The sequence below is a fragment of the Leptonychotes weddellii genome, chromosome 5, assembly GCF_054177405.1.
Source record: "Leptonychotes weddellii isolate Sample4059 chromosome 5, ASM5417740v2, whole genome shotgun sequence".
NCBI lineage: Eukaryota > Metazoa > Chordata > Mammalia > Carnivora > Phocidae > Leptonychotes > Leptonychotes weddellii.
This window is the reverse complement of record NC_138373.1, coordinates 4,876,281-4,901,160: the sequence shown is the minus strand read 5'-3', so window position 1 is coordinate 4,901,160 and position 24,880 is coordinate 4,876,281. Positions and strand designations below refer to the sequence as shown.

General features: G+C 43.2%; 1 protein-coding gene across 2 annotated transcripts in view; it reads right to left on the bottom strand.

Moving 5' to 3' along the window:
- The window catches only part of LMTK2 (lemur tyrosine kinase 2), an 82,119-nt gene that overhangs the window by 25,824 nt on the left and 31,415 nt on the right, over window positions 1-24,880 (bottom strand). For both annotated transcript variants that reach the window (XM_031016732.2, XM_031016733.2), the window contains exons 4-7: window positions 20,350-20,423; window positions 15,820-15,938; window positions 15,550-15,637; window positions 3,380-3,513 (exon numbers count right to left, since the gene is read on the bottom strand). In XM_031016732.2, the coding sequence (XP_030872592.1) occupies window positions 3,380-3,513; window positions 15,550-15,637; window positions 15,820-15,938; window positions 20,350-20,423 (415 nt within the window). The remainder of the gene's footprint in view (window positions 1-3,379; window positions 3,514-15,549; window positions 15,638-15,819; window positions 15,939-20,349; window positions 20,424-24,880) is intronic.

Genomic DNA, 24,880 nt, shown 5'->3' with positions numbered 1-24,880 from the left:
TTTCATACTCTACTGGCTCTTCTAGACACTTATTTTTCCATGTGAAGCTAAACATAATTTTTACCCCCTCCCCCCGACAAATCCTGTGAGGATTCTTACTGGGATTGTTTATAAAGCTGATGTATTAATTTTGAGTTAACATGAGCGCCTGGGTGGCCCAGTCGGTTAAGCGTCTGCCTTCAGCTCAGGTCATGATCCCAGCATCCTGGGATCGAGCCCCACATCAGGCTCCCTGCTCAGTGGGGAGTCTGCTTCTCTCCCTCTGCCCCTCCCCCAGCTTGTGAACTCTCTTGTTCACTCTCTTTCTCAAATACATAAAATCTTAAAAAAGATAATTTTGAGTGAACTGACATTTTTGTATTGTCTTCCCACCATAAAATGGGGTCCATCTTTCCATTTGTTCACATGTTTTACGTCCTTCGGTAAGACTGCACAGCTTCCTTCACACAGTCCTGTGTCTTTCTCACATTATTTATTCCCAAGTAATTTATAATAAATCATAAGAGATAATTTTTGTGGCACTGGTGAAAACGGAATGGGGTTTTCTTTGCCCTCATTTCCAGGGAAACTTTAGTATAGCTATAAGCAAGCTACAATATATTTCCTAATTTAGTTTTGTTTTTTAAAGAAACTAGTACCTTGCTTTTTCTAAACATACAGTATCGTGTCACCAGTAAAAAACGGTGACCAGTGATTGTTTAGGGTAGCTTGCTGGCTAAGAGTGAACAGTGGTCACCCGGGTACTCCTCAAGGCCGTGGCCACACAGGTCTTCAGCTACCTGAGCCACCACGAGGCCCACGCTGCCCGCTGGAACCTCTGTGCACTTAGCTCATCGCAGTGACCTGTGGTATCTCACTGGAGCCGCTAAGGAAGGCTGACAGGGAAAGGACAGGAAGTCCCAGGCTCTCGGCCAGAAAGGCAGAATGGTGTGGAACGTAGCATACCGGCAGCTTCTGCTGTTTACACGGCCTTCACGGATGTCACACGTAAACTTCAGAGATGCAGGCTACCTAAGACCCAGGCATATGTCTCCTCTTAAACAATAAACAAAAATAAAATTTAATTGGGGGTGCTTTACTAGATCAGTTTCCAAAACAGCAAACGGCTTTTAGTTGGACGTGTGGGCTATTCTATTTTCAACCAACACAGAAAGCCCGACTTTGAGTCAGCCAATAAATATTCTGAATTCCGATTTTAAAACATGCTAGATTGCTACCATCAAAAAAAAAAAAACAACTTAAAGCATAAATTTTGCCCCAAGTGGGAATTTTACATAAAATATAGCTACTTAAGGGGCACCTGGGTGGCTCAGTCGTTAAGCATCTGCCTTTGGCTCAGGTCATGATCCCGGGGTTCTGGGATCAAGTCCCACATCAGGCTCCCTGCTCAGCAGGAAACCTACTTCTCCCTCTCCCACTCCCCCTGTTTGTGTTCCCTCTCTCGCTATCTCTCTCCCTCTCTCTGTCAAATAAGTAAATAAAATCTTTTAAAATATATATATATAGCTACTTGAGAGAGAGAGAGAGGGACGCCTGGGTGACTCAGTCGGTTAAGCGTCTGCCTTCGGCTCAGGTCATGATCCCGGGGTCCTGGGATCAAGTCCCACACTGGGCTCCCTGCTCAGTGGGGAGCCTGCTTCTCCCTCTCCTTTTGCCCCTCCCCCCTTGTGCTCTCTCTCTCTCTCTCTGACAAATAAATAAAAGAGACAGAGGGAGGGAGGGAGGGAGGGGGACAGATGCCAATAGTTTAAAGAATGTTCTTTACCTTGAGTTTTTGTACCTGGATAACATCCAAACCATGTGATTTAATTTATCATCTTTATTTGTTCTAAAGCTCACACAATTCTAAATTAAGTAGAACTTTAACCTATAGAAACTCAGAGGAAAAGAACATTTACTCTGATGTCTTTGCCAATTTTTAAAATACAGTAGCAGGAACATACCTGAGCTTTAAATGCAATTTCTAGCTGCCTCTGAGGCCTTCACGCTGTTGAGTCTGACATGACACTCTCTCTAAATGCCCCAGCCTCCAAGATCTAAAAACTCCTAAACCACCTTTTAGAGAATAATCTGCTGTGTCTTACAAAAAAGTAACAATACAAATATGCTGGGTATTAACCTGTTAGAAGAGACTAAAAAATGAAATCCAAGATTTCTCTATTATAAATAGATATTTACATTTTGAAGTTTCGTGTAAGGGATTCTGCCCCGTGCTTGAAGAAACCCATGATCTTTGGGGTATTTCATAAAGCCCTTTATCAGAATGACTTGCTCACTATGCATGTCAAGTAAGATATAGATGTACGGGGAAAATGCTAATAATTTTCTTTCCTCCCTACCCTGAAACAACACTGAGAATTTGATAGGGTACTTTTCCACATCTGTTCTCACACACACACAGGCGCACGCGCCCTCACACCTCTACAAATACAAGCAGGTGTTTTATTTTAAAAAATGGAGTCACACTATAAATATATTCCTGTGCAACCTACCTTTTAAAAAACAGACTAAAAAAAAAAAACCAAAAAACTTCATAGCCCTTAAAGTCAACACACACAGGTGCTCCTTTTCAGCTCTTCGGATCGTTAAAGAGTTAACTTATTTAATTAAAGTCAAGTAAAGAGAAGCTGGTTTCCCTGGAGACCTGAGAAATAATTTCAAACATATTTTAAACATAAATCAGAGCTCAGAAGGCTGGAGGAGAGTAAGCAGAAACCTCCTTTTGGGTTCACAGAACCATTACCTCAGACAGGACTCCAAGCCCTTTGTTGTTTTAATTACGAAATTACATCAATGGTCTGAGGAGCAAAATACAATGTGCTCGAAGAGCTGCGGCTATTCAAACGGGACCAGGATGGTTTCTGCACAAATGTGTTACACTGACCGCTGTGCTGGCCACACGCAACCCCTGACCACCTGCGACAGGCCCCGGGGGCGGGCGGGGGAGGGGAAGCCGGCCTCTCGGAGCCGCCCCACCGCTGCTCGGCCCTCCCTCCACGAAGACATGCCGCCAGCCTATCAGATCCTCTCTCCCTCACCCAGGAACCTCGCAGTTAGAACCACAGCCTGAAGCTGACACGAACGGGACGCACAGAGAGATGTCAGCAGGGAGACTGGCACCGTCTGCTCTCGGTGCTGAGCCAACTTTTCACGTTCTCTGAAATTCTGGAGATGGCTTCTAGACCTCGGGCCGTATGAAGACATTCTGTTCCCTGGTATCGGTTTCACCGCAGCCCAACTCCACCCTCATCCCGACCCTGGGACACGCAGGACAGCTTCGACTTATCCGCCCTCCGGAGTCCTCTGCAGAACCTCGACACCGCGGCGCCTCCTCGCGCGCAGCCTGGGCGGGGAGCGCGGCGCGGCCCGACGGACCCACCTGTGCAGGAAGTGCAGCTTGTGCATGGCAGCCAGGCCCGCTGCGATCTCGCAGGCCATCCGCTGCAGCAGCATGGTCTGCGAGTCCCCCCTCATGTGCTCTTGCTCGTTGCGCAGGTAAGCTTTTAGGTCACCCTGCAAAAAGGAGTCCAGGTCAGCTCCCAAAGGGGACGAGGTGAAAGCCCTGGCAACCCAACAGGCGCCTTAGCTAATGTTAACTATCAAGGCTGTTTATTAGAAATCACTTAGATCTGACCTTGATAAAGAATCCAATTCGAACAAGTTCCAAGTTACAAAGAGTAATTCCACCCCAAAACTTTAAAGTACAGAAAACACTGTTACCTTTCAGGATCATTCTAACTATTAATATTAGTTTACCTTTAAACAAACTAAATATTAGTTTATATGAACACATGTAAAACAAAACAGTAAAAATAAGATAATTTTTCAATGATGCACAATATAAACTAAGTGCAGAGGTATGGAAGTTTCCCAGTAACTAATGATATGGTGCCGTGTGCACTGCCTTTAAGGATCCTAGGAGACACACGGTCAGAGAACATTACGTCATGAATGCTACCACCAAAGCACCTGTGAGCAACGGAGAGGGAGAGAACCAAAGGACACTGGGTGGCAGAGGAGGGAAAAAGCACGCGGAGTGCTGGCCAAGTCTCTGCCAGCCTCCCTAGGGCCCTGTGCTGCCCAGCCACTCTGAGGAAGAACATTCCAGCCCTCCAGAAAAACTCATCAAGTTACGAAGCCTGCTCAAAGGAGGGCAGCATGGACAGGAAAATGAACAAATTCACACCCGGACACCCGAAACGCAAATGCTGAAACGCAGAGCCCCGCAGGCACTCCTGCTGGACTTCCCTGTGCTCCCCCTGCTTTCTGCCGGGACTTTAACTCAGGACCTTATGTTTTGGGGGAATATACATTTAAGGAAATAAAATCTTCCACATTCTCCTTATCACGTGAGTAAATATTTATTCATCTGACTCAATTCTAAACTAAAGCTTTATATAAACGATTGATACAATTTAGAAAGCAAGCCAATAGCTTTCAATGTACATTATACCTGAGTCAAGGAAAGACTCCAACTAAGGAAGAGAATGCATTTCTTACCACTGTTAGGAAAGACAGCCAATTTATCAAATTCTTCCCAGAGTAAAAACCTTAAAGCACAATATCGTGTTACAAACATCTGCCGACTTCCAATGCTAAGCACATTACAATGTAAATTCTAGGTCCACTCCAGGAATCCTTCATTCCCAGTTTCAGGGATTTGTATATGAATGATAATGTTGAGATTCATAATCACTGACACTGGAACTTCTGAGCAGTGTGCCAAGCTCTGTGCTAGGAGCTTCTACACTCGTTGCCTCAAATAATTCTTGCAATCTGAAACACTTCCTGGATGTAGAAATGAGGCCCAGGGAGGAGGTGAAGAACCGTGCACAAGGCCACAGCCAATAAAATAAAAATTTCTATTTGGCTTAAAAATAAAAATTGGTCTCATTATAGTAAGACCCAGATTGATATTATTATCAAAATTATCAAAATTCTTTGGATAATAGTTGTTCAAAAAGGAAATCTGTAAATGTAATTACCAGATTACATTACCAGATTACACTCCTACTTCTCAGTTTTACCAACCTGTCAAGAAGATCCTACTTAGGGAGGCAGATCGAATCAATTTATTTTATAAGAATGAATGTAAAATAACTTAATGTCAACCCCATGCATTTGTCAGATTCTCCCAAACATAACGGAACTTTGGCAGGACAGGGGGGTTACGGTGGGGGTTTTGTGCCCTCAGGACCCATGTCTCCGACCTCTTATTTCCTCCCAGACATGATGCTGGAATTGCAAGCTGCTCCAGAGAAGAAACAGACCCTTTCTTGCCTTTTAAAAACACATGCCCCTCCCTGCTCCACGGGAAGCCTGCTTCTCCCTCTCCCACTCCCCCTGCTTGTGTTTCTTCTCTCGCTGTGTCTCTCTGTGTCAAATAAATAAGTAAAATCTTAAAAAACAACAACAACAACAACAAAACACATGCCCCTTCCCGCCCCTGCCCCGCCCTCCCCCAGGCTAGCCTCTACCCAGCGGTGGGAGTGGTGGGAATAAAGACGATTCTCACAATAATTACATTAACCTAAACAAACACCAGCAACAAGCTCCAGGCCTACAGGCTAATGGGATTTTCAAAAGATAGCCCATGCAGAAACTAAATATGAAAATAAATAGTTTAAGTTTATTTACCTTACCAATGAAATGGCAACTTAAAGCCATTTGTCTAACCCCTCTCCTGCAATATCCATCTAAGGAAAAAATTACGCTCGCACAAAAGCAGCATTATGGTGCGCTGTATCTGGCCAATTCGCAAAACAAACAAGCTGCTGGCAAACACTGAACACTTCACAAGTGACCTTGGCCATGAAGGCAGAACGGCAGAGTGGGTGTAGTTATTTTTCAAGGTTATCTAAAGCACAGTTTACCCTTGCACAATGCGGGGGTTAGGGGCACCGACCCCTGAGTGGCCGAAAATTGACATGTAACTTTAGACTCTTCAAAAACGTAACAACTAACAGCTTGTTGGTGCCCAGAAGCCTTACTGAGTAACATAAAGAGTCACTTAACACATATTTTGTCTGTTACATATATTATATACTATATTCTTAAGGTAAGACAGGAAAAAGAAAATGTTAAAAAAAAGTCCTGCGCTTATTGGGAAAAAACGGCGTCTAGGTGGACCCGCGCAGTTCCAACCCATGTTGTTCAAGGGTCAACTGTATACTCATTACCGCTCACTATGTTAAGAGGTCTTGTCTCCCCAATAATTCACTCTCCAAATTTCACCAGAAGGTAAAATATAACAAGCAGAAGGGGATTTTGCTTAGGAATGTTCATGCTCCTAATATTTCAAACTTGGCAAAACTAAAAGGCTCTCCCCATCCCCCATGACGGAGATGAAGCTAGCAGTTAGCACAACCTCTAACCTGGGTGAGGAGCTAACATCAGTGCGTGAGGAGGAGCCTGATCACGGTTTCTCCTGGACGGGACTTATAGTTTGTGCAGGACCCAGGGGTAGTTCTATGTTCCAGAAAGATCCTCAGAGCTCTCCTGGTACCACTGTTAAATCTTTTTTAAGGTTTTATTTATTTGAGAGAGAAAGAGAACGAGCAGCATGGGCAGAGGAGATGGAGAGAGAGAGAGAATCTCAAGCAGACTCCACACTGAGCGCAGAGCCTGACGGGCTCAATCTCATGACCCTGAGATCACGACCTGAACCGAAATCAAGAGTCCGGCGCTTAACCAACTGAGCCACCCAGGCGCCCCGGTACCAGCGTTAAAAGAAAAAAAAAATCAGCATATAAGCTTTGATTACAGTAAAAAATGTTTATATTAAATACTAAAATATTTACTTAGACTTTAATACTTCAGACTCTCCAAAAACATTCTATTCATTCTATCCAAAACAGACAAAACTGTATTGAGATATCTGGTTTATTTTGTTTCAGTGGTACTTAATGAGTAGACAGGGATTACTACTTTGGTCCCTTATTTAAAGAAAAGAATCATGAAGAACAGCAATGTATTCTGAATTAAAGTATACTTTCTTTTATGCAAGTCTTAAAAATTTCTCAGATCCTCCCCAAAACCTCCCAAAAAGACTCGAAAAGAAACATGTATGACGCTAGATGGCAGCAAAGCGCCGCACCAAACACTCTGAGGGAGCAGGGACTGGGAATGGCCTCCTGCACTGAGTCACCCAAAGACCTTCAGAGGGACCCTCACACGTGTCCTCTTGACTTCCAATCCAAACCGCCACGAGGGCTCTAGCCAGCTTTCTGCAGGGCACTGAGAACAATGAATTAATTTCATCATAATGTAAAAACTCAACAAGTCAAGAGTTCAATAACTGGAAAATTACAGTCATTTATAGGTTTAACAGGATGACTTGGGGGGGAAATTTATGATTTGTAAACAAAAATCTGAATGAAAGGATGCAAGGCGGGCATAAAGAGCCACATACTCAGTCCCCGCCGATGAACGAAAATGTCCACGTCAAGCTGAATGTCCCGAGCACCTGTCTGGTCACCCCCCGCCCGCCCCAGGCCTCTTCCTCAGCACGCAAGCCCCCACCTGCCAATGTCCACACCCTGACACACCATCTTCTGCTGTTACGGATTATTCACCCTGTACCCAAACACCCCCCAGGTCAGTCCAACCAAGAACCAAACAAGCCTCCCTCCGCCTCCACACGCCCCTTGCACTCGCATCCCATTTCCCTCTTCCCTCCACAGATGAACTCTATTCTGGCTGACTCACCCCCCACTCTCTCAAGACCACCCCCCCCAGCCCCCACGCTCGGCTGCAGCTGCCCCCACGGCGCCCTCCCACCGCGTCTCACCAGCACAGCCAAGGTGGAGCCCTCCCTTCTCTCTCCACCTGTCTCCCGGTCTCCTCCTATTCTCACTTGGCAGGCTTTCCCAGCCCTGGGCTGGATCTTCCTCCTCACTGATCTGTAGGTGCCGGCACAGCCCAGGGCTCCATCCTGGTCCTTGTCACTGCGGACACTCCTTTCCTATCCACCGCATGGCTTTAAAAATCATTTCTAACACATTTTTCAGGCTCAAAGCCCTCCATCCCCCGAGCCCCAGACTCATCCTCCCAACTGCTGACTTGATGCCCTCTCCTGGACGCCCTAAGGCGCACCTCAAATCTAAGAGGCCTGATACGTAACTCGGACAACCTGCTCCATCTCAGGAAATGGCATCACGGTCTTCCCAGTAGATCATATCAAAACTGAAGACCTCATTCTTGGGTTTGCTGTCTCTAGACTCCCACATCCAACCCCTCACCAAGTCCTGGATCTATTTTCACTGAGAGCCAGGGCCTCAGGGCCCGGGGCCACAGCCAGACGTGCGAAGGGGGAAGCCACCAGCAGGGCCCAGGGACCCCCTCTCCACCCAGGTGCCCACGCCCTCACTGTCAAGCCTGATCACGGTCGTCGTCCTGCGGTACTAGTGTCCCCTCTACCACCCCTGGGTTAGGGACACTGTCCACACGCACCTCTGTTCCCCTGTAACTCCATGTCCTCTCTTCTACATGAGCTCTATGGGGGCAGGGACGCGTCATTCATCTTCGTATGCCCAGCACCTAGAAGGTTCCCTGGTGCATGAGCTTACTTAATGAATATATTTATAAATAAGACATACCCATTAACTAGGCATCTTCTGTACAAAAGGACAATTCTAAACCAGAGGCTCCTCACTGGTGGAAAAAATATATACAAGCATTAAACCACCTGGTATAAAAACACAGAGAATAAAATTAGGCCATCAGTTACAATCCCCACTTTGCCATTGGTAATTATGTGACCTCAGGCAAGTCGATTAACCAGATAAATAAAGAACAGAAAGCGTGGTGCTGAAGCCAGACAGACCTGGGTTCAACTCTTCAACGAATACCTTCATCTCTCTCAGCCTCAGTTTTCCAATCTGTAAAACGAAACTACTGCCACCCACCTCACAGGGCTCTCAGGACCCACGAAGGGAGTAAAGGACAGCCCCAGGCCTAGCACAGACAAGCTAGAGCCTTCCCTTACTTAGGCCCCTTGGTGGGCAGCGGCCAAGGTTCCTTTGGCTCTAAGAGCCCATGATTCCAAGTGTTACCAACTCTTGATGAGAGACGGAATAAAGCAAACCCCACAGAGGAATATGCTGCGCATCGAGAATCCCAAATGGACTGCTTTCCCCTTCCCATGTGGCCACTGCTAATTCCTCTCAGAAACTCACTCCCTGCTTTATCAGCTGACTATCATAAAGGTAATGTGCACCTGACATCAAGAACACTCCCTTGCAAAGAAAATACCATCTCTTGCTTCAGGGTCAGGTGACAGAGTCAAAGAAACTGATGACTCTTCAGAAAGATTAAGATGGAACAACGTGGCTGTCACCTCAGCCTGCAGTCTGGGCTCCAGAAGGTCTGTCTCTGCTTTTCACCCTTCCAACTGATCTTTCCCAGCAGATGCCAACCTGCTTCTCCAGTCTCCACACCCCTGCGGGGCACTGCGAGCTCCTCCACCCAGCTCAGGCCAGTCAGGCTAACACAGGTCTATCCAACCACTCCTGCACACTCCAAGCAAACACCTTCTCCAAAGCAAAGCCTTCTGCAATGATCCTAGTTAGAACTGCAATACTTTTTTTTTTTTAAATAAGCTCTATGCTCAATGTGGGGCTTGAACTCATGACCCTGAGATCAGGAGTCACATGTTCTACAGACTGAGCCACCAGGTGCCCAGAACTTCTTATACTTCTATACATATTATTCAAACCTTTAATCATTGTGATCAATTAATATAACCAAAAATGAATAAAAATAACTACCATGTCCTAAGCACTTACTATGTGCTCCAAAATTTACATTTATCATCTTATTAATGGTCAGGGTAGGGTCATCTACCTGTAGGTGGTATTATCCCCATTTGACAGATGTCTAATCTGAGGCTTAAAGAGGTCAGGTAACTTTCCAAAGCGTGGCAGAACAAGCATCCGAAGGCAGGCCAGCCTGGCTCTAGAGGCAGGAAATGTGGGGATCCGGGTGCCTTGCCCGTGTCCCGGAGGGCACCACGCAGGAGCGGGATGACTCACCTCTGCGCTCCCCGGGGCGCTGTGCACAGCCCTTTGTACTTCATAGGTGCCTGGCACACTTCCGCTGAATGAGCGATCCTTGCCCCCAAAACAATCTCCTTGCCTGGATATTCATGCGAGAGCACTGTGTACCTCCCATGGCAACAAGTTATAGACAACCCCCTGCAGCCACCTCTCCTTCCGTGAACGTTGCGCCATCGGCATTATAAACTGCTGGCTGCCATCCAGCTACCGAACGCACTCAGAAGAGCTTTCATTTTCTTTCACAAAAATTCCAAGATAAAGCGCTTTTCAACAACAGACTGGTAATTCCATCTCGCAAGAATTACTTAAGTGCCAAAATATTCTCTCCTTTCTATTTAAAAGACATTATCACTGAGTATGATCACTGCCCCGATGACGACTGAAAAGGCCAATGTTCATTCAATAGCTCTTGACCTACTAAGAACATGTGAAGATAGTGGTGCCTTTCACTGTGGCTGCAGCTGCTTATTACCGAGCCTGAGCTATTAACCCTCAGTCCCCTGGACCCTTGCCAGTGGGCCGATTTGCCTTGGATGACGCCCCTCTGCTCCGGATGGCCTATTTCTGGGAGGGTTGTGGAGCATCCAGGCTGGGAGCAGGGCTCAGTGTTGAAGCGCGGCTTTGGTGTGTCGGGGGGACGTCCCTGCAGCTGGGGGCCCTCTTTGGCTCACTGGGATGACGCTACCTGACGCTTCCTGCCACGTGGCCACCGCATATACTGAGCCCGGACAACTGGACTTCAGAGTTGGGGACCCTGCCGAGGCCGCAGCGCTTGCTGCTGCTGAGCCTGCTCCCGCCAAAGCTTCCTAGGCCCAGAGGTGATGAGCACAGAACTGTCCAACGGCACAAACGTGAGCCCTTGCTGCTGGGCAAGCTGGGGAGTTCCCTGGGTCAACAGGCTCTCCTTGGATGGGAGACTGGGCACTCTAAGCACTGACTGCCAGATTCCCCAAGGGCACAGGGGCATCCTGCTGGCATAGGTGACACGAGGGACAGCGCCTTCACTAACAGTGGGCAATCACTGACTTGGGTGTGCGCGGTAAACATGGCATTACCATCTTAGCCATTTGTAAGTGTCCAGTTCAGGGGCGTTAAGCACCTTCACACTGTTGTGCAGCCGTCCCCACCATCTGTCTCCAGACTCTTTTCATCTTCCCAAATGGAGACTCTGTCCCCGTTACATACTCAACTCCCCATCCCTCCCTACCCAGTCCCTGGCACTCACGATCCCACTCGCTGTCTCTGTGAGTCTGCTTTAGGTTCCTCGCGTAGGTGGAATCATGCAGTATTTGTCTTTTTGCGGTTTGGCTTATCTGAGCATAATGCCCTCAAAGTTAATCCATGTTGAAGCAGGTGCCAGAATGTCCTTCCTGTTCAAGGCTCAGTAATACTCCATTGTATGGACAGACTCTATTTTATTTATTTATTCATCCACTGATGGGACACTTGATTGCTTCTACCTCTAGGCTATTGTGAATTATGCTGCTGAACACGGGTGTGTACATATCTCTTTTGAAGTGCTTTCAGTGATTTTGGATAACATGTACTTAGAAGTGAAATCGTTGGGTCAGATAGTAATTTTATTTTAATTTTTTGAGAAACAATTATTGTTTTTAAAGTTTTACTGTTGGGGCGCCTGGGTGGCTCAGTTGTTAAGCATCTGCCTTCGGCTCAGGTCATGATCCCAGGGTCCTGGGATCAAGCCCTTCATTGGGCTCCCTGCTCCGCGGGAAGCCTGCTTCTCCCTCTCCCACTCCCCCTGCTTATGTTCCCTCTCTTGCTGTGTCTCTGTCAAATAAATAAAATCTTTAAAAAAAAAAAAGTTTTACTGTTGATCAATGTACCACTGGGCAGGGCACTTAAATACAAATAGCTATTAACTCTGCACTGCTAATGAAAGCTGCTGGTGGGGGTGAAGGCTCTTTCCACACATCTAGCCTTCAGGAGTGGACACTCCCCATTATGACTTAGGAGGTTCACATAAAATATGTTTCAAGAAGTCGTAACTGTTAATTCTGGAGAGCTGTATGCATAATCTTCACCCCAAAATACGAAAGCCAGTACAACTTTAGCTCTGAATACTCGGTCTAAGTACTTGGAGAATATGCATTTAAATGGGAGATCTAAAAGTACTGGGGAAAAATTTTTATGAAAAGATTGTTAACAGGGGCGCCTGGGGGGCTCAGTTGGCTGTGTCTAGCCTTCAGCTCAGGTCATGATCTCAGGGTTCTGGAATCAAGGTCCGCATCAGGCTCCCTGCTCAGCAGGGAGTCTGCCTGTCCCTCTCCCTCTGCTCCCTCTCTCTCTCAAATAAATAAACTCTTTAAAAAAATGTTAACAAAAAGCATGTAGTTATTATATTTATATAAAAACAATGTATAGTAACAAAGATAAAAAGAATACTCAAGAATCTTATTAATTATGGGTTATCTATGATCATCGTAAAGGCGTTGTTTGTGTATTTTGTAATGTTTTAGAGTTTCTTCATAAAGTGGGTTAAACTCCTAGTTTGGCCCAAAAAGAATAGGTAACTTTGTGAAAAAATAAATTAAAATAGCACTAAAACTAACCCATCACCTGAACCATTCAGAAGAAAACATCAAGCTGAGCATCCAGAGGCCTTTCCCATTCCAGGAACAACAACAACAACGTCTAATAAAACTTCCAGGAACGGACACGGAAGGTGAAGAATAGGAAATACCAGTATGTATGAGACAGTTTAATAAACCATCTTGATTAACCCAGAAATGTGGTATTTCAAGTAGATACGCTTCCTGCCGCATTTCTGTTGTGTTCACTCATGAAGACTGTGGTGACTCTTACTTATAAAAAATATCAAGAGCTTAAGGACCCAGAAAAGCCAGCATGAAGTGTCTCAGAAAACGAGAACTGACAGCAGACTGCTCAGCAGGGAGCCTGCTTCTCCCTCTCCCACTCCCCCTGCTTGTGCTCTCTCTTCCTCTCTCTCTCTCTCTTGCACTCTCTTTCTCAAATAAATAAAATCTTTAAAAAAAATCAAGACTCCAAAAGAAGGCTAGCAAAAAAGCAAAACAGGTAGGTAGGAAAAATAATACAGAATAGGTACATAAAATTCCAAGTATCTCATAGATATAATATACATAAATGGAGTACATGTTCCATGTTAAGTGATCAAGACTGACAAATACATTTTTTTTTTTTTTAAGATTTTTATTTATTTATTTGAGACAGAGAGAATGAGAGACAGAGAGCATGAGAGGGAGGAGGGTCAGAGGGAGAAGCAGACTCCCCGCCGAGCAGGGAGCCCGATGCGGGACTCGATCCCAGGACTCCAGGATCATGACCTGAGCCGAAGGCAGTCGCTCAACCAACTGAGCCACCCAGGCGCCCGACAAATAAAATTTTAACAATAAACTATTTACAGGTGATATAAACCAGAGAAAAGGACTGAGAGAGATAACCAGGAAAATTCTAACCAAAAGAAAGCTGGGATAACTATATTAGTATCAGTAAAAACAGACTTAATCCTTGTAACGCTTAAAAAGAGCCCCTTCATAATTACAAGAGCTTAAAATTACAACATGTTATATATCAATTCTAAATGTGTATCCCTGACTCAACATTTAAAGGAAATACAACTAGAATTATAAGGAAAATCCATAATCAGAGCAGATTATAATATGCCTCTCAAAAATGGATAGAACACACTCAGACTCCTCCATCAATGCCCTCCCAAATCAGAAGCATAGAGGAGATTTAAACAACCTCATAAATTTGACCCAAAAGGAGCCATACAGGTACATTTGTATAGAATACCAGAATATATATTCCCCTCACCCCCCACAGCACCTACAGATATTAAAAAATACGTTGATCCTAGGGTGAAGATGAATCTAGCCTGGGAGAGAGCTGCAGCTGCCCCAGAGCTAATGCATAAGATGAGTGAGAACCACTTTGCTCTCATCAGTCACTGAGATTTGGGGGTTACTCTGATAATCCAATGAAAGCTAATATAGCAAGGTTATTAATTTTTCTTTGGAATTAACTACCTCTGCCAATGAGCGTAATATTCAAATCACATTTAGGAATTAAAACAAAAATCCACAATGGTTACTGCTCTCTTTCCATTTTACCAGCTGAAAATATTGTGTGAACTAACTGGGGACTTATCCTGATGTACTCCCACTTTTCTGTGGATAGTCTTAATGTTTTAATATTCTGAAAACTGAGACAATGCAAGGGAATTAAAACCTAGCTTTTAAAAACAAATGACTGGGGTGGGGGGATGGGTTAGCCTGGTGATGGGTATTAAAAGAGGGCACGTACTGAATGGAGCAGTGGGTGTTATACGCAAACAATGAATCATGGAACACTATAGCAAAAACTATTAATGTAATGTATGGTGATTAACATAACATAATAAAATAAAAAAAATAAAAACAGATGATTACAGGAAATTTACACATAAAAGTTATTATTCATAAAAACTGCATAAAAAGTTTTTCCACTATAAATCTCAGTAAATAATACTATCATGCAAGAAATTAGGCTATTAATTGTAGGTTAAAAAAAATCATCTCATTATTTAAAAATATAAATGGCACATACATTCATTATTTTAAAAAACTGATAGATCGGGGAGCCTGGGTGGCTCAGTCGGTTAAGCATCTGCCTTTGGCTCAGGTCATGATCTTGGGGTCCTAGGATTGAGCCCCAAGTTGGGCTCCCTGTGCAGCGGGGAGGCTGCTTCTCCCTCTCCCTCTGCCCTACTGCCAACCCCAGCTCTGCTTGCTCGCTCACTCTCGTACTCCCTCTCAAATAAATAAAATCTTTAAAAAAAAATAAAAATAAATAAAAACCTGACAGGTCATGGGTACTCTTGTAAGATCACCTTAATGGGGAAAAGTGTTTTGAACTGCCTAGCTGAAGTCAAGACCTCAAGCTCAGGAAGGGCGATCCTAAATCCACACTCTGGCTCTGCCACATACTTGATAAACAACATTTTCTTCATCTCCGTGAACCTTACTTTAATCATATATATATAAAGTGTGGACAAATATGATTAAATGTAATGCATGCAAGCAGCTTAATATAGAGATGGAATATAAAACAATACTTAAGTGTCGGTTAATAGCATTGTTTCAAAGGTAATGACTTAGTACATCATAAAGTTTTAAAAATGGGGGACAGAAGTGAAAGCAGTCCCTCATCCAGCATTTCTATGTGTCAAAAACACTTGGATGTAGGGGCGCCTGGGTGGCTCAGTTGGTTAAGCAACTGCCTTCGGCTCAGGTCATGATCCCGGAGTCCCGGGGTCGAGTCCCGCGTCGGGCTCCCTGCTCAGCAGGGAGTCTGCTTCTCCCTCTGACCCTCCTCCCTCTCATGCTCTCTGTCTCTCATTCTCTCTCTCGCAAATAAATAAAATCTTAAAAAAAAAAAAAAATTAAAAAAAAAAAAAAAACACTTGGATGTAACCTTTTAAATGCTTGACCTTGAATTTCCACTAAAGACTTACCAAGTCACAGAACTCAAACACCAGAAGATAGGGAATTGCTTCTACACATTGTCCAACACACTGAAGAATATTTGGATGCTGAAGAATACTAAAAAATAAAAGTCATAGTGTTGTTCATCAAGAAGCATGCTAACAGAACTGTTCAAACAGTAAATCAAATTTTAACACTCATAATGACTGAAATACGATAAATAGCAAAGTCATTTTAAACACCTGATTTTCATTAGACTACAGACTATGTTTACAGAACACATATTAAGGTTTACTTACTAGTAAGGTTCTCCATTTTTCAAAAAAGTATCTTGTTCCTTTGGGCTTGCACTTGCTTTTAACTCCTTCACTATTACTCTTGCTACACTAGTGCCCGTGTAAATCTCTCCAAGGAGGACCTAAAACCAAAGAACAGTTTTTTACTTCACTTCCATCAAAATGGTAAAGAAGTATGTCTCATTATCAGGAAGCAGAGTATGGGGAAATAAATTAAGCAACAATCAGGCCTTCTACTATGAAAATACCACCTCAGAAAAAGCTTGAAAAATGAAACCATTTTCCTTCAGTATTAAACTGTTCACTGGATACTGAAGCTTTCATATATGTATCTGTATTTCTTTTTTATTTATTATAAAATTGTACCATACTTTCCCGGATATTACCAGTGACATCACAGAAGAGTAATCTGTAAGTTCAGTTCAAACATAACTCAAATGTTTCTCAAAACACTTCAACTGGGTTTTGTTCTTTTGTCTCCTTCACATATGAGAAAGTAAACTGACACCCACGCAATGTACAAATACACTATCGTTGCCTCGTAACTTTAAAAATCTGTGGCATTCCAATTATTCTAGACCTTTATCTTGTACTAAAACTTCAGTCAAAACACAAGGAAAAAATACGCCACTGAAATGAACAGAATACAAAATGAATGAAAATAATGGGGCGCCTGGATGGCTCAGCTAGTTGGGACAACTGACTCTTGATTTCGGCCCAGGTCACGACCTCAGAGTGGTGGGGTCCAGCCCTGCGTAGGGCTCTGTACTCAGCACGGAGTCTGCTTGGGATTCCCTCCCTCTCCCTCTGCGCCTCCCCTGGCTCATGCTCTCTCTCGCTCTCTCGCTCGCTCTCTCTCTCGAATAGATGAATCTTTTAAAAAAATGAATGAAAGTAAGAGCACACTACAAGTGAAACACCAAATATAAATACTGGACAATACAAAGGCATTCCAAAACATAGTATTTAAGATGAAAATAATGAAGTAAAATTTTTTATTTAAATCAAGAATGATCTAAACTAAAAGCCTTCTTTTTAAAATAGTTTTTTATTTTTTATTTATTTATTTATCTATTTTAGATTTTATTTATTTGACAGAGAGAGACACAGTGAGAGAGGGAACACAAGCAGGAGGAGTGGGAGAGGGAGAAGCAGGCTTCCCGCTGAGCAGGGAGCCCAATGTGCGGCTCGATCCCAGGACCCTGGGATCATGACCTGAGCTGAAGGCAGACGCTTAACAACTGAGCCACCCAGGCACCCCTAAAATAGTTTCTAATATTTTTATCAAGTAGATTAATTTTAATGCCCTGGAAATAGAGAGTAAGACCTTGAACAGAATATAATGTGTTTATTAAGAACATAAAGGCAGAACAATAAACAGAACAAGGAATTCTGATAATTAACCAAGTCATATACTCTGGTTTCAAATAACCAGCCTGTACATCTATCATAAGCCTAACACTCATAAAATAGCAATTCCAAAAAAGGTTAAAATAATCTCGCTATCTCTCTCTCTCTCTGCCATCATTCTTGATCTTCAATGTCTGCAAGGATAATTCATCATTCAACACCTTGACCTCTCAGGTTTTTACCTGACTTCCAATAATCTTTTCTCTGCCTCCATCTTGGCAAAATCTCCTGTGGGTCCAGACCTAGTTAATAACTGGATTATGTCCCAAACTTCAAATTTTGATTTCTCCTTCTCTACCTGTCCTTTAATTTCCAGCTCACTCACTTAAACAGTCTAATCCATCCAATTTGCCCTCCAGATCCATTCATGATACCAACGGTTCCACCATCCCGCCCCTACTGCAAGGCCCCTCTCCCCTCCCAGGAAGCTAAGACCCCACCATCCTGTGCTATCACCACCCCCCTTACCCCTCTCACAGTGCCCTGTGGGCCTAGCCAAACCCCAGCACTGCTTAAATTCAATTACCTGCCTATGGTAACACCAAAAGTAGACAAAACACACAACCACGATGACTGGTCTCATTTCAAATTTGAGGGTCCTCAGCATTCCCATCCTTCCACTGCGTTTCCTAGTTGACAGGGTTCCCAGAGGACTCTCTCACACCTTCTTCTCCTAGTCAAACTCCCAATGCATCTTTTTACTCCTCCCTTTCAACTGGCCTCCTATTCACTGACTAAAATAACGAGAAGTGAACTTCCTCATTTTAACACCAAATCCACCTGCACCTGTATCCACACACTGTTTTTATTCCCTTTTCAAGAGAACTCCTATGGTAAGCCCCCTTTCCTCTCTCCTGTATTATCAGTTTCTCTACTCTAATATACAAGAGGCTAAAATAGCTGCACATCCTATAAAAAGCAAAGCAAAGCAAAGCAAAACAAAACAAAAAACCACCTTCCCTTGGCCCTTGGATGGTCCCAAACAGCTCGTACTCCATTTCTCTGCTCCCTTTCACAGTAAGACTCCTCAACAGGGTTGTCTAAATGTGCTGTCTCCACTTTCTCCCTTGTGCCCACTGCATGTGAGCACTTGACCCCTCTACAACCTTTTTTTTTTTTTTAAGATTTTATTTATTTGAGAGAGAGAGACACAGCGAGAGAGGGAACACAAGCAGGGGGAGTGGGAGAGGGAGAAGCAGGCTTCCCGCAGAGCAGGGAGCCCGATGCGGGGCTCGATCCCAGGACCCTGGGATCATGACCTAAGCCGAAGGCAGAGGCTTAACGACTGAGCCACCCAGGCGCCCCCCCTCTACAACCTCTTATGACAATCCCATGGCCCTTATGTGCTGGGCCCTACCTCTCTCAGTCTTCATCTTAGTTTGCCAGCAGCATTTACTACTATTCATCTTCTTGGCACTCCTTCTTCACTGACTTGCAGAACACCCCACTCTTCTGCACCTGTTCCTACTCACTGGCTGATCACCTCAGCTTCTGTCACTGACCTGCACTGACCTCTCCTCGTTGCAGACCCTTAGGACTCGGTCCTTGTGCCTCCCCCTCTTCTTGACGTTCACAATCTTGATGATTCCATCTAGGCTCATACCTCTGAATACCAGCTACAGACAGAGCTCTCCCAAATGTGTATCTTGGGCCTGGAACCTCTCCCTTGAGCTCTAGATATATATTTCCAACTGCCTACTCGGTATCTCCATCTGGATGCCTAAGAGCCATCCCATCTAACCTAACCAGAAGCAAACTCCTGACTTCCTCCTCCATACCTGCTTCTCCTTAATCTTTCCCATTTCACTTGCCAGCAGTTCTATTCTTCCCACCAATCAGGCCATAAGCAGCCATCCTTGACCCCCCTCCTCCAGACTCCATTTCTGATCGATCCCCAGTCCTGCATGCTCTTATTTGAAAATCCACGTTGGCTCGCACTTCTCACCGCTCCATGCTATCATCCAGGTCCAAGCCTGCCTGCATCTCTCCCTGTGTGACTACAGCAGCCTTCTGACCAATTTTCCCGCTTTCCCCTTGGTCTTCCACAACGTTAACTGCCCACGTGATCCTTTTACCAGTAAGCCAGATTACAGCACTCCTCTCTCAGATGCTAGAGTACTTTCCCAGCTCACTCTGAGTAAAAGTCTCTAAATGCATATACTCTATCTCTTATCACCTGGCTCCCCCACACATCTCTGAGCCCATCTCCCACTCCTGATTGTTTGCTGTCTGATCACCTGCCACCACACCCTGCCAACACCCCACCACAGCTAGAGGTTTCAGCTTCGTCAGGGCAAGGATTCTCTTTTGTTTGTTGCCACATTCCTAGCACTCCACACAGGCCGGGACTTCACCTACCTTCCTCCACACTGGACCCTCAGCAACAAAAACAATGTGTGATACACAACAGGTTTTGCTAAATGGCTTAGAAGATCTGGTCACTAATAAAGGTTGGATGACGTCAAAGAGCACTGACAAACAACTTTGAATGGAAAGACAAGCTGCATAAGATGGCTGATCACTGAGCAAATACCTCTTCTTGCCTTGACCACCCTGCTTATGATGCAATCGCCACTCAGGAACCTTTTACACAGAACAACTGCTAGTTACACCATGGAAATAGCTATGATAATAAGATTATTCCTTCTGAACACCCCTTGGTAAAAAGATCAACAAACCACTGTTTCTATTTGCCCCTTGACAGGCTATGAGAAATAGAGAACAGTTCTTTGCCATGGTTTCCATTATAATAATACTATGTATCTACAATTCTAAAGTGGTTTAAGTATTGTGAGGAAGAGGGGGGAGAAAGAGAGAAGAATTAAAAAACAAATAACTTACCTTGAGGAGGATAAAAAGCTCAGTCTCCCTTCCCTTCTTACTGTTCTATGCCAACAATTAGAAAAGTATCTGATATATAAATAAAAGACCTTCTTGGAAAAATGCATACACCTAAAAACACTGAAGCTCACTATCCTGTGTGATTTCAGGGTGTAAAGAGTAGACTTAACTGGTACCATAGCAACTAAAGAGAATGTGGAATGTCCTACAACTCTTAATTAGCTTTAAATTCTAAACATTATAACTAAGAGGGGAAAAAAAAAGTAGATGTGAACATTTTACCTTTCCAAACCAGCCATTTCCAATTTCCTGTATGTAGTTTAGACTATGGCGGGCAACTTGAGACTTCAAACCGTCTGTAGGAAAAAGAACATAAAAAATAAATATGGGCACTTAACTGAAATAAAATAAATATTAAATATATAATCTAAAGAATAAACACAAACATAAATTTAAAGCTTGTGCTAATAAAGGTAGAAATCAACTCATATATATACACCATCACTTTCAAACTCATATTGCCAAAATGGTTTCAAGTTTTAAAACTGACAATATTTTTTTGAATGGGTTTCCTACCTGATTCTTTAATACTTTGCACTGTGTTTTCTCATCTAAACCCTCTCTTATAACCACTAATCACCATTTCAATGGCTTTTACTTAGTCCTTAGTTTCATGGTGCAGGTGAAAAGCTTGTCAAACTCCATCGGTGTCAACCCTATCAGAACTCTGGAAGACAAAGATTTCCAGCAACCCAATCAAACCAGGAGAAAGGCCACTGAAACAGGGTAGAATTTCTTTGTGTCTTTGAATTTATCATAGCCCCAGCCCCCGAGCCCCTGGTGCAGCAGCGATCTTCATGATGACACATGTCCCAGTGTGGGTCCTGGTTCCAGACAGAGCGCAGCAGACCTCATTATTCCCAAAGAACTGTGTTTCCTTTTACTGGAAGTTTCCCTGAGGGACTACCACAAGTGGCTTCCCTTGGTTTCACCAAACTCAGAACTCTATCAGGACAGAGTGCTCCTCAAAAACATGTTCCTCAAGAACAGTGAAAGCCAAATGAATGAGACACTTCCACTGGGGCAAAATAGAACAGCAGAGGCAAAGAGCAGACATGCTAGAAGCTTTAGCAGAAAAGCGGGGGAGTGAGATGTGGGAGGTGAACAGGGGCTCTGAAAAGCTATTGCAATATATGGAGGAACCTTGAGAGCCACCTGCACGCTCAGAGAAGGACACACACTCACAGAAGACTTGAGAAGAACACAACTTTCACACCTCTAGCTAGGCTTCATGCCCAGCACAAGCAGGAGGTGAGGACTAAGGCAGAGCTGTAAGTAGCCTGGGTGAAGAGCTCCCAACACAGAGCTAATCTGCAAAGACCCAGAGAATACTTTTTTTGTTTGTTTTTGTTTTCTTTCTTCTTCTAAGTACATCGTATTATTCAAAATGTCCAATTTTCAACAAAAAAGTACAAAACATGCAAAGAAACAAGAAAGCATGGTCCACTCATAGGTACAAAGGAAATGTAAAAGAAAGTGTCCCTGAGAAAACATAGAAGTGGCCTTACCAGACAAGACTTTAAATCAACTGTCTTAAACACGCTCAAAAAGCAAAAGGAAATCATGGACAAAGAATTGAAGGACACCAGGAGAATGATGTACCGATAAGTGGAGAAGATCAATAAAGAGGTTCAAATTAGTAAAAGGAGCCAAATGCCAATTTGGAGCCAAAAAGTACAATAACTGAAACAAAAAAATTTACTAGAGGGTTTCAACAAAAGATGGGAGCAGACAGAAGCAGCCGTGAACTTGAGGAGAGTTCAAATACAATTATCCAGGCTGAGCAGAAGAAAAAAAGAATGAAAAAAAAAAAATCAATGAGCAAGGCTCCAAAGGGACCAACATACACATGAGAGCCCCAGAAAAAGAGGGCAGAAAGAATATTTGAAGATATAATGGTAAAAAACGTCCCAATTTGGAAAAAGGTATGAATCTACACATCCAAGACGTTCAACAAATTCCAAGCAAGATAAACTCAAACGCACACTCAGACACATCATAATCAGACTGTCAAAAACCAAAGATGGAGAATCTTGAAAGCATCAAAAAGGAGCCACTCCTGCATATAAGGGATCTTTGATAAGATTAACAACTGATTTCTCACCAGAAGCCATGGAGGCCAAAAGGCAGTGGGATGGCACAAGTGACATACTGAAGGAAAAGAACCATCAACCAAGAGTTCTATACCCGACAAAACTGTCTTCCAAAAAATGAAGGCGAAAGTAAGACATCTCCAGATAAACACAGGTTTAGGGAGATTGCTGCCACTATACTACTGCCCTACAAGAACTGTTAAAGGGAGTCCTGCAGGCTAAAGTAAAAGGACACTAAACAGTAACTGGAGGCCATATGAACAAATAAAGATCACTGGTAAAACTACGTAGGTAAATATAAAAGCCAGCATCATTGTATTTCTGGTGTGTAGCTCCTCTTTTAATTTCCTACACGATTTAAAAGACAAACACATGAAAAATTATAAATCTATGTTAACGGGCACACAAGATAGGAAGATGTAATTTGTGATAACATAAAAGGACTCGACTGAATTGCAGAGTATTTATATGGTACTGAAGCTAAAAGTTGGTATCGACTGAAACACAATTGTTATAAACTGAAGATAATTATGATCCCTAAGAAAATATTTTAAAATATAAACAAAAGGGAATCAAAATGGTACACACACAAATCTTAATGGCCTATTTTGCAGAAATGGAAAAACTGATCCTAAAATTCATATGGGGGGGCGGCGCCTAGGTGGCTCAGTCAGTTGGGCGTCTGCCTTCGGCTCAGGTCATGGTCCTGGGGTCCTGGGATTAAGCCCCACGCCGCGGGATCCCTGCTCAGCGGGAAGTCTGCTTCTCCCTCTCCCTTGCTTGTTGCTCCCCTGCTTATGCTCTCTCCCTAATAAATAAAATCTTAAAAATAAATAAATAAAATAAAAATAATAGAATTTCAAGGGACTCTGAATAGCCAAAATATTCTTGAAAAACAAAGTTGGAAGATTCATAAACTTCTCAATTCCAAAACTCTCTACAAAGCTATAATAGTCAAACACTGATACTGGCAATAAGGCTAGATATAGATCATTGGGATTGAGAGTCCCAAAATAAACACAAACAAATATGGTCAACTGATTTTCAACAAGGTGCCAAGACAATTCAATGGGGGAAGAACAGTCTCTTCACAAATTGTTGCTGGGACAACTAGCTATCCACCTGTAAAACAATAAACCTGGAACCTTACTTCACACCATATACAAATACTAATGGGTCAAGGACCCAAATTTCAAAACTAAAACTATAAAAATCATAGAAGACAACACTGGGGCAAATCTTCATGACCTTGAGTTTGACAAAAGTTTCTTAAGTATGACACTAAAAGCACAAGCAACAAAAGAAAAAAATAAATTGGACTTCATCAAAATTTAAAATTTTTGTGTAGCAAAGGACACTACCAAAAGAGTGAAAAGACAAACTACAGAATAGGAGAAAAACTTGCAAATCACATCATTATTGTGAAACTTAAATAATTAAGACAATGTGGTACTGGAACAAGGAATTGACAAATTACTGAAATAGAATAGAAGGCCTACAACAGACACATACACAAATGGTGTTTTTTGTTTTTTGTTTTTTTACTTGAGAGAGAGGGGCAGAGTGAGAAGCAGACTCCCCGCTGAGCAGGGAGCCCGACGTGGGGCTCAATCCTGGGACTCTGGGATCATGACCTGAGCCAAAGGCAGACGTTTAACTGACTGAGCCACCCCGGTGCCCCTACCTAGGGAACTAAAAAGCGAGAGGAACAGAAGGACCAATCAGTGAAGAAAGCTGAGAAAAACACAGTAATCTACCAAAAAGATTCATGGATTCTTTAACACCATACTCAAAAATTAACTCAGGATGGGTTATGGATTTAAATTAATTTAAATGTTAAAGCAAAACCTTGAAACACTGTAGGAAAAAAAAGTAGTTAAGTATCATTTTGACCACAGAATAGGAAAGGATTTCTTAAGACATAAAAAGCTCTAACTCTTGGGCGCCTGGGTGGCTCAGATGGTTAAGCGTCTGCCTTCGGCTCAGGTCATGATCTCAGGGTCCTGGGATCGAGCCCCAGGGAACCTGCTTCTCCCTCTCCCTCTGCCTGCCGCTCCCCCTGCTTGTGCACGCTCTCTCTCTCTCTCTGACAAATAAATAAAAGTTTTAAAAAAATTAAAAATTAAAAAAAGAGAGATTGCATTTCTAGCTTAAGGGGCTGTTAAATTTGGCTATATTAAAATCAGGAAACATCAAAAAATTCTTTTTTCGTGTATATTTGACTAATTTTTTTTAGTGTACATTTTGATTTCTTCTTCATTTTCTGTTTCCATATTTACTAGTTATTTTCTTAGTGGTTACCATGGAGATTACAGTTATCACCCTAAATTTATAATAATCTAATTTGAACTGATACCAACTTAGCTTCAATAGTAATAACATATACCATTTGACGCGCAAATAGCAGGAACATAAATTAGCACAACTACCTGTGGAGGGTAAGCTGGCAACATCCCCCAAAATTATGTACTCTTTGACTGCTTCTGAAAATTTATTCTACAAATACAGCAGCCCAACATCAGTGTGCAAACCAACATAGGTACAAGCTTTATTTTTAATAGCATAAGATTAGAAATAATAGCATAAGATTAGAAACAACCCAAATATCCATCAATAGGTTAAATAAATTGTGCTAAGTCCATACAATTTAAATAGAAACT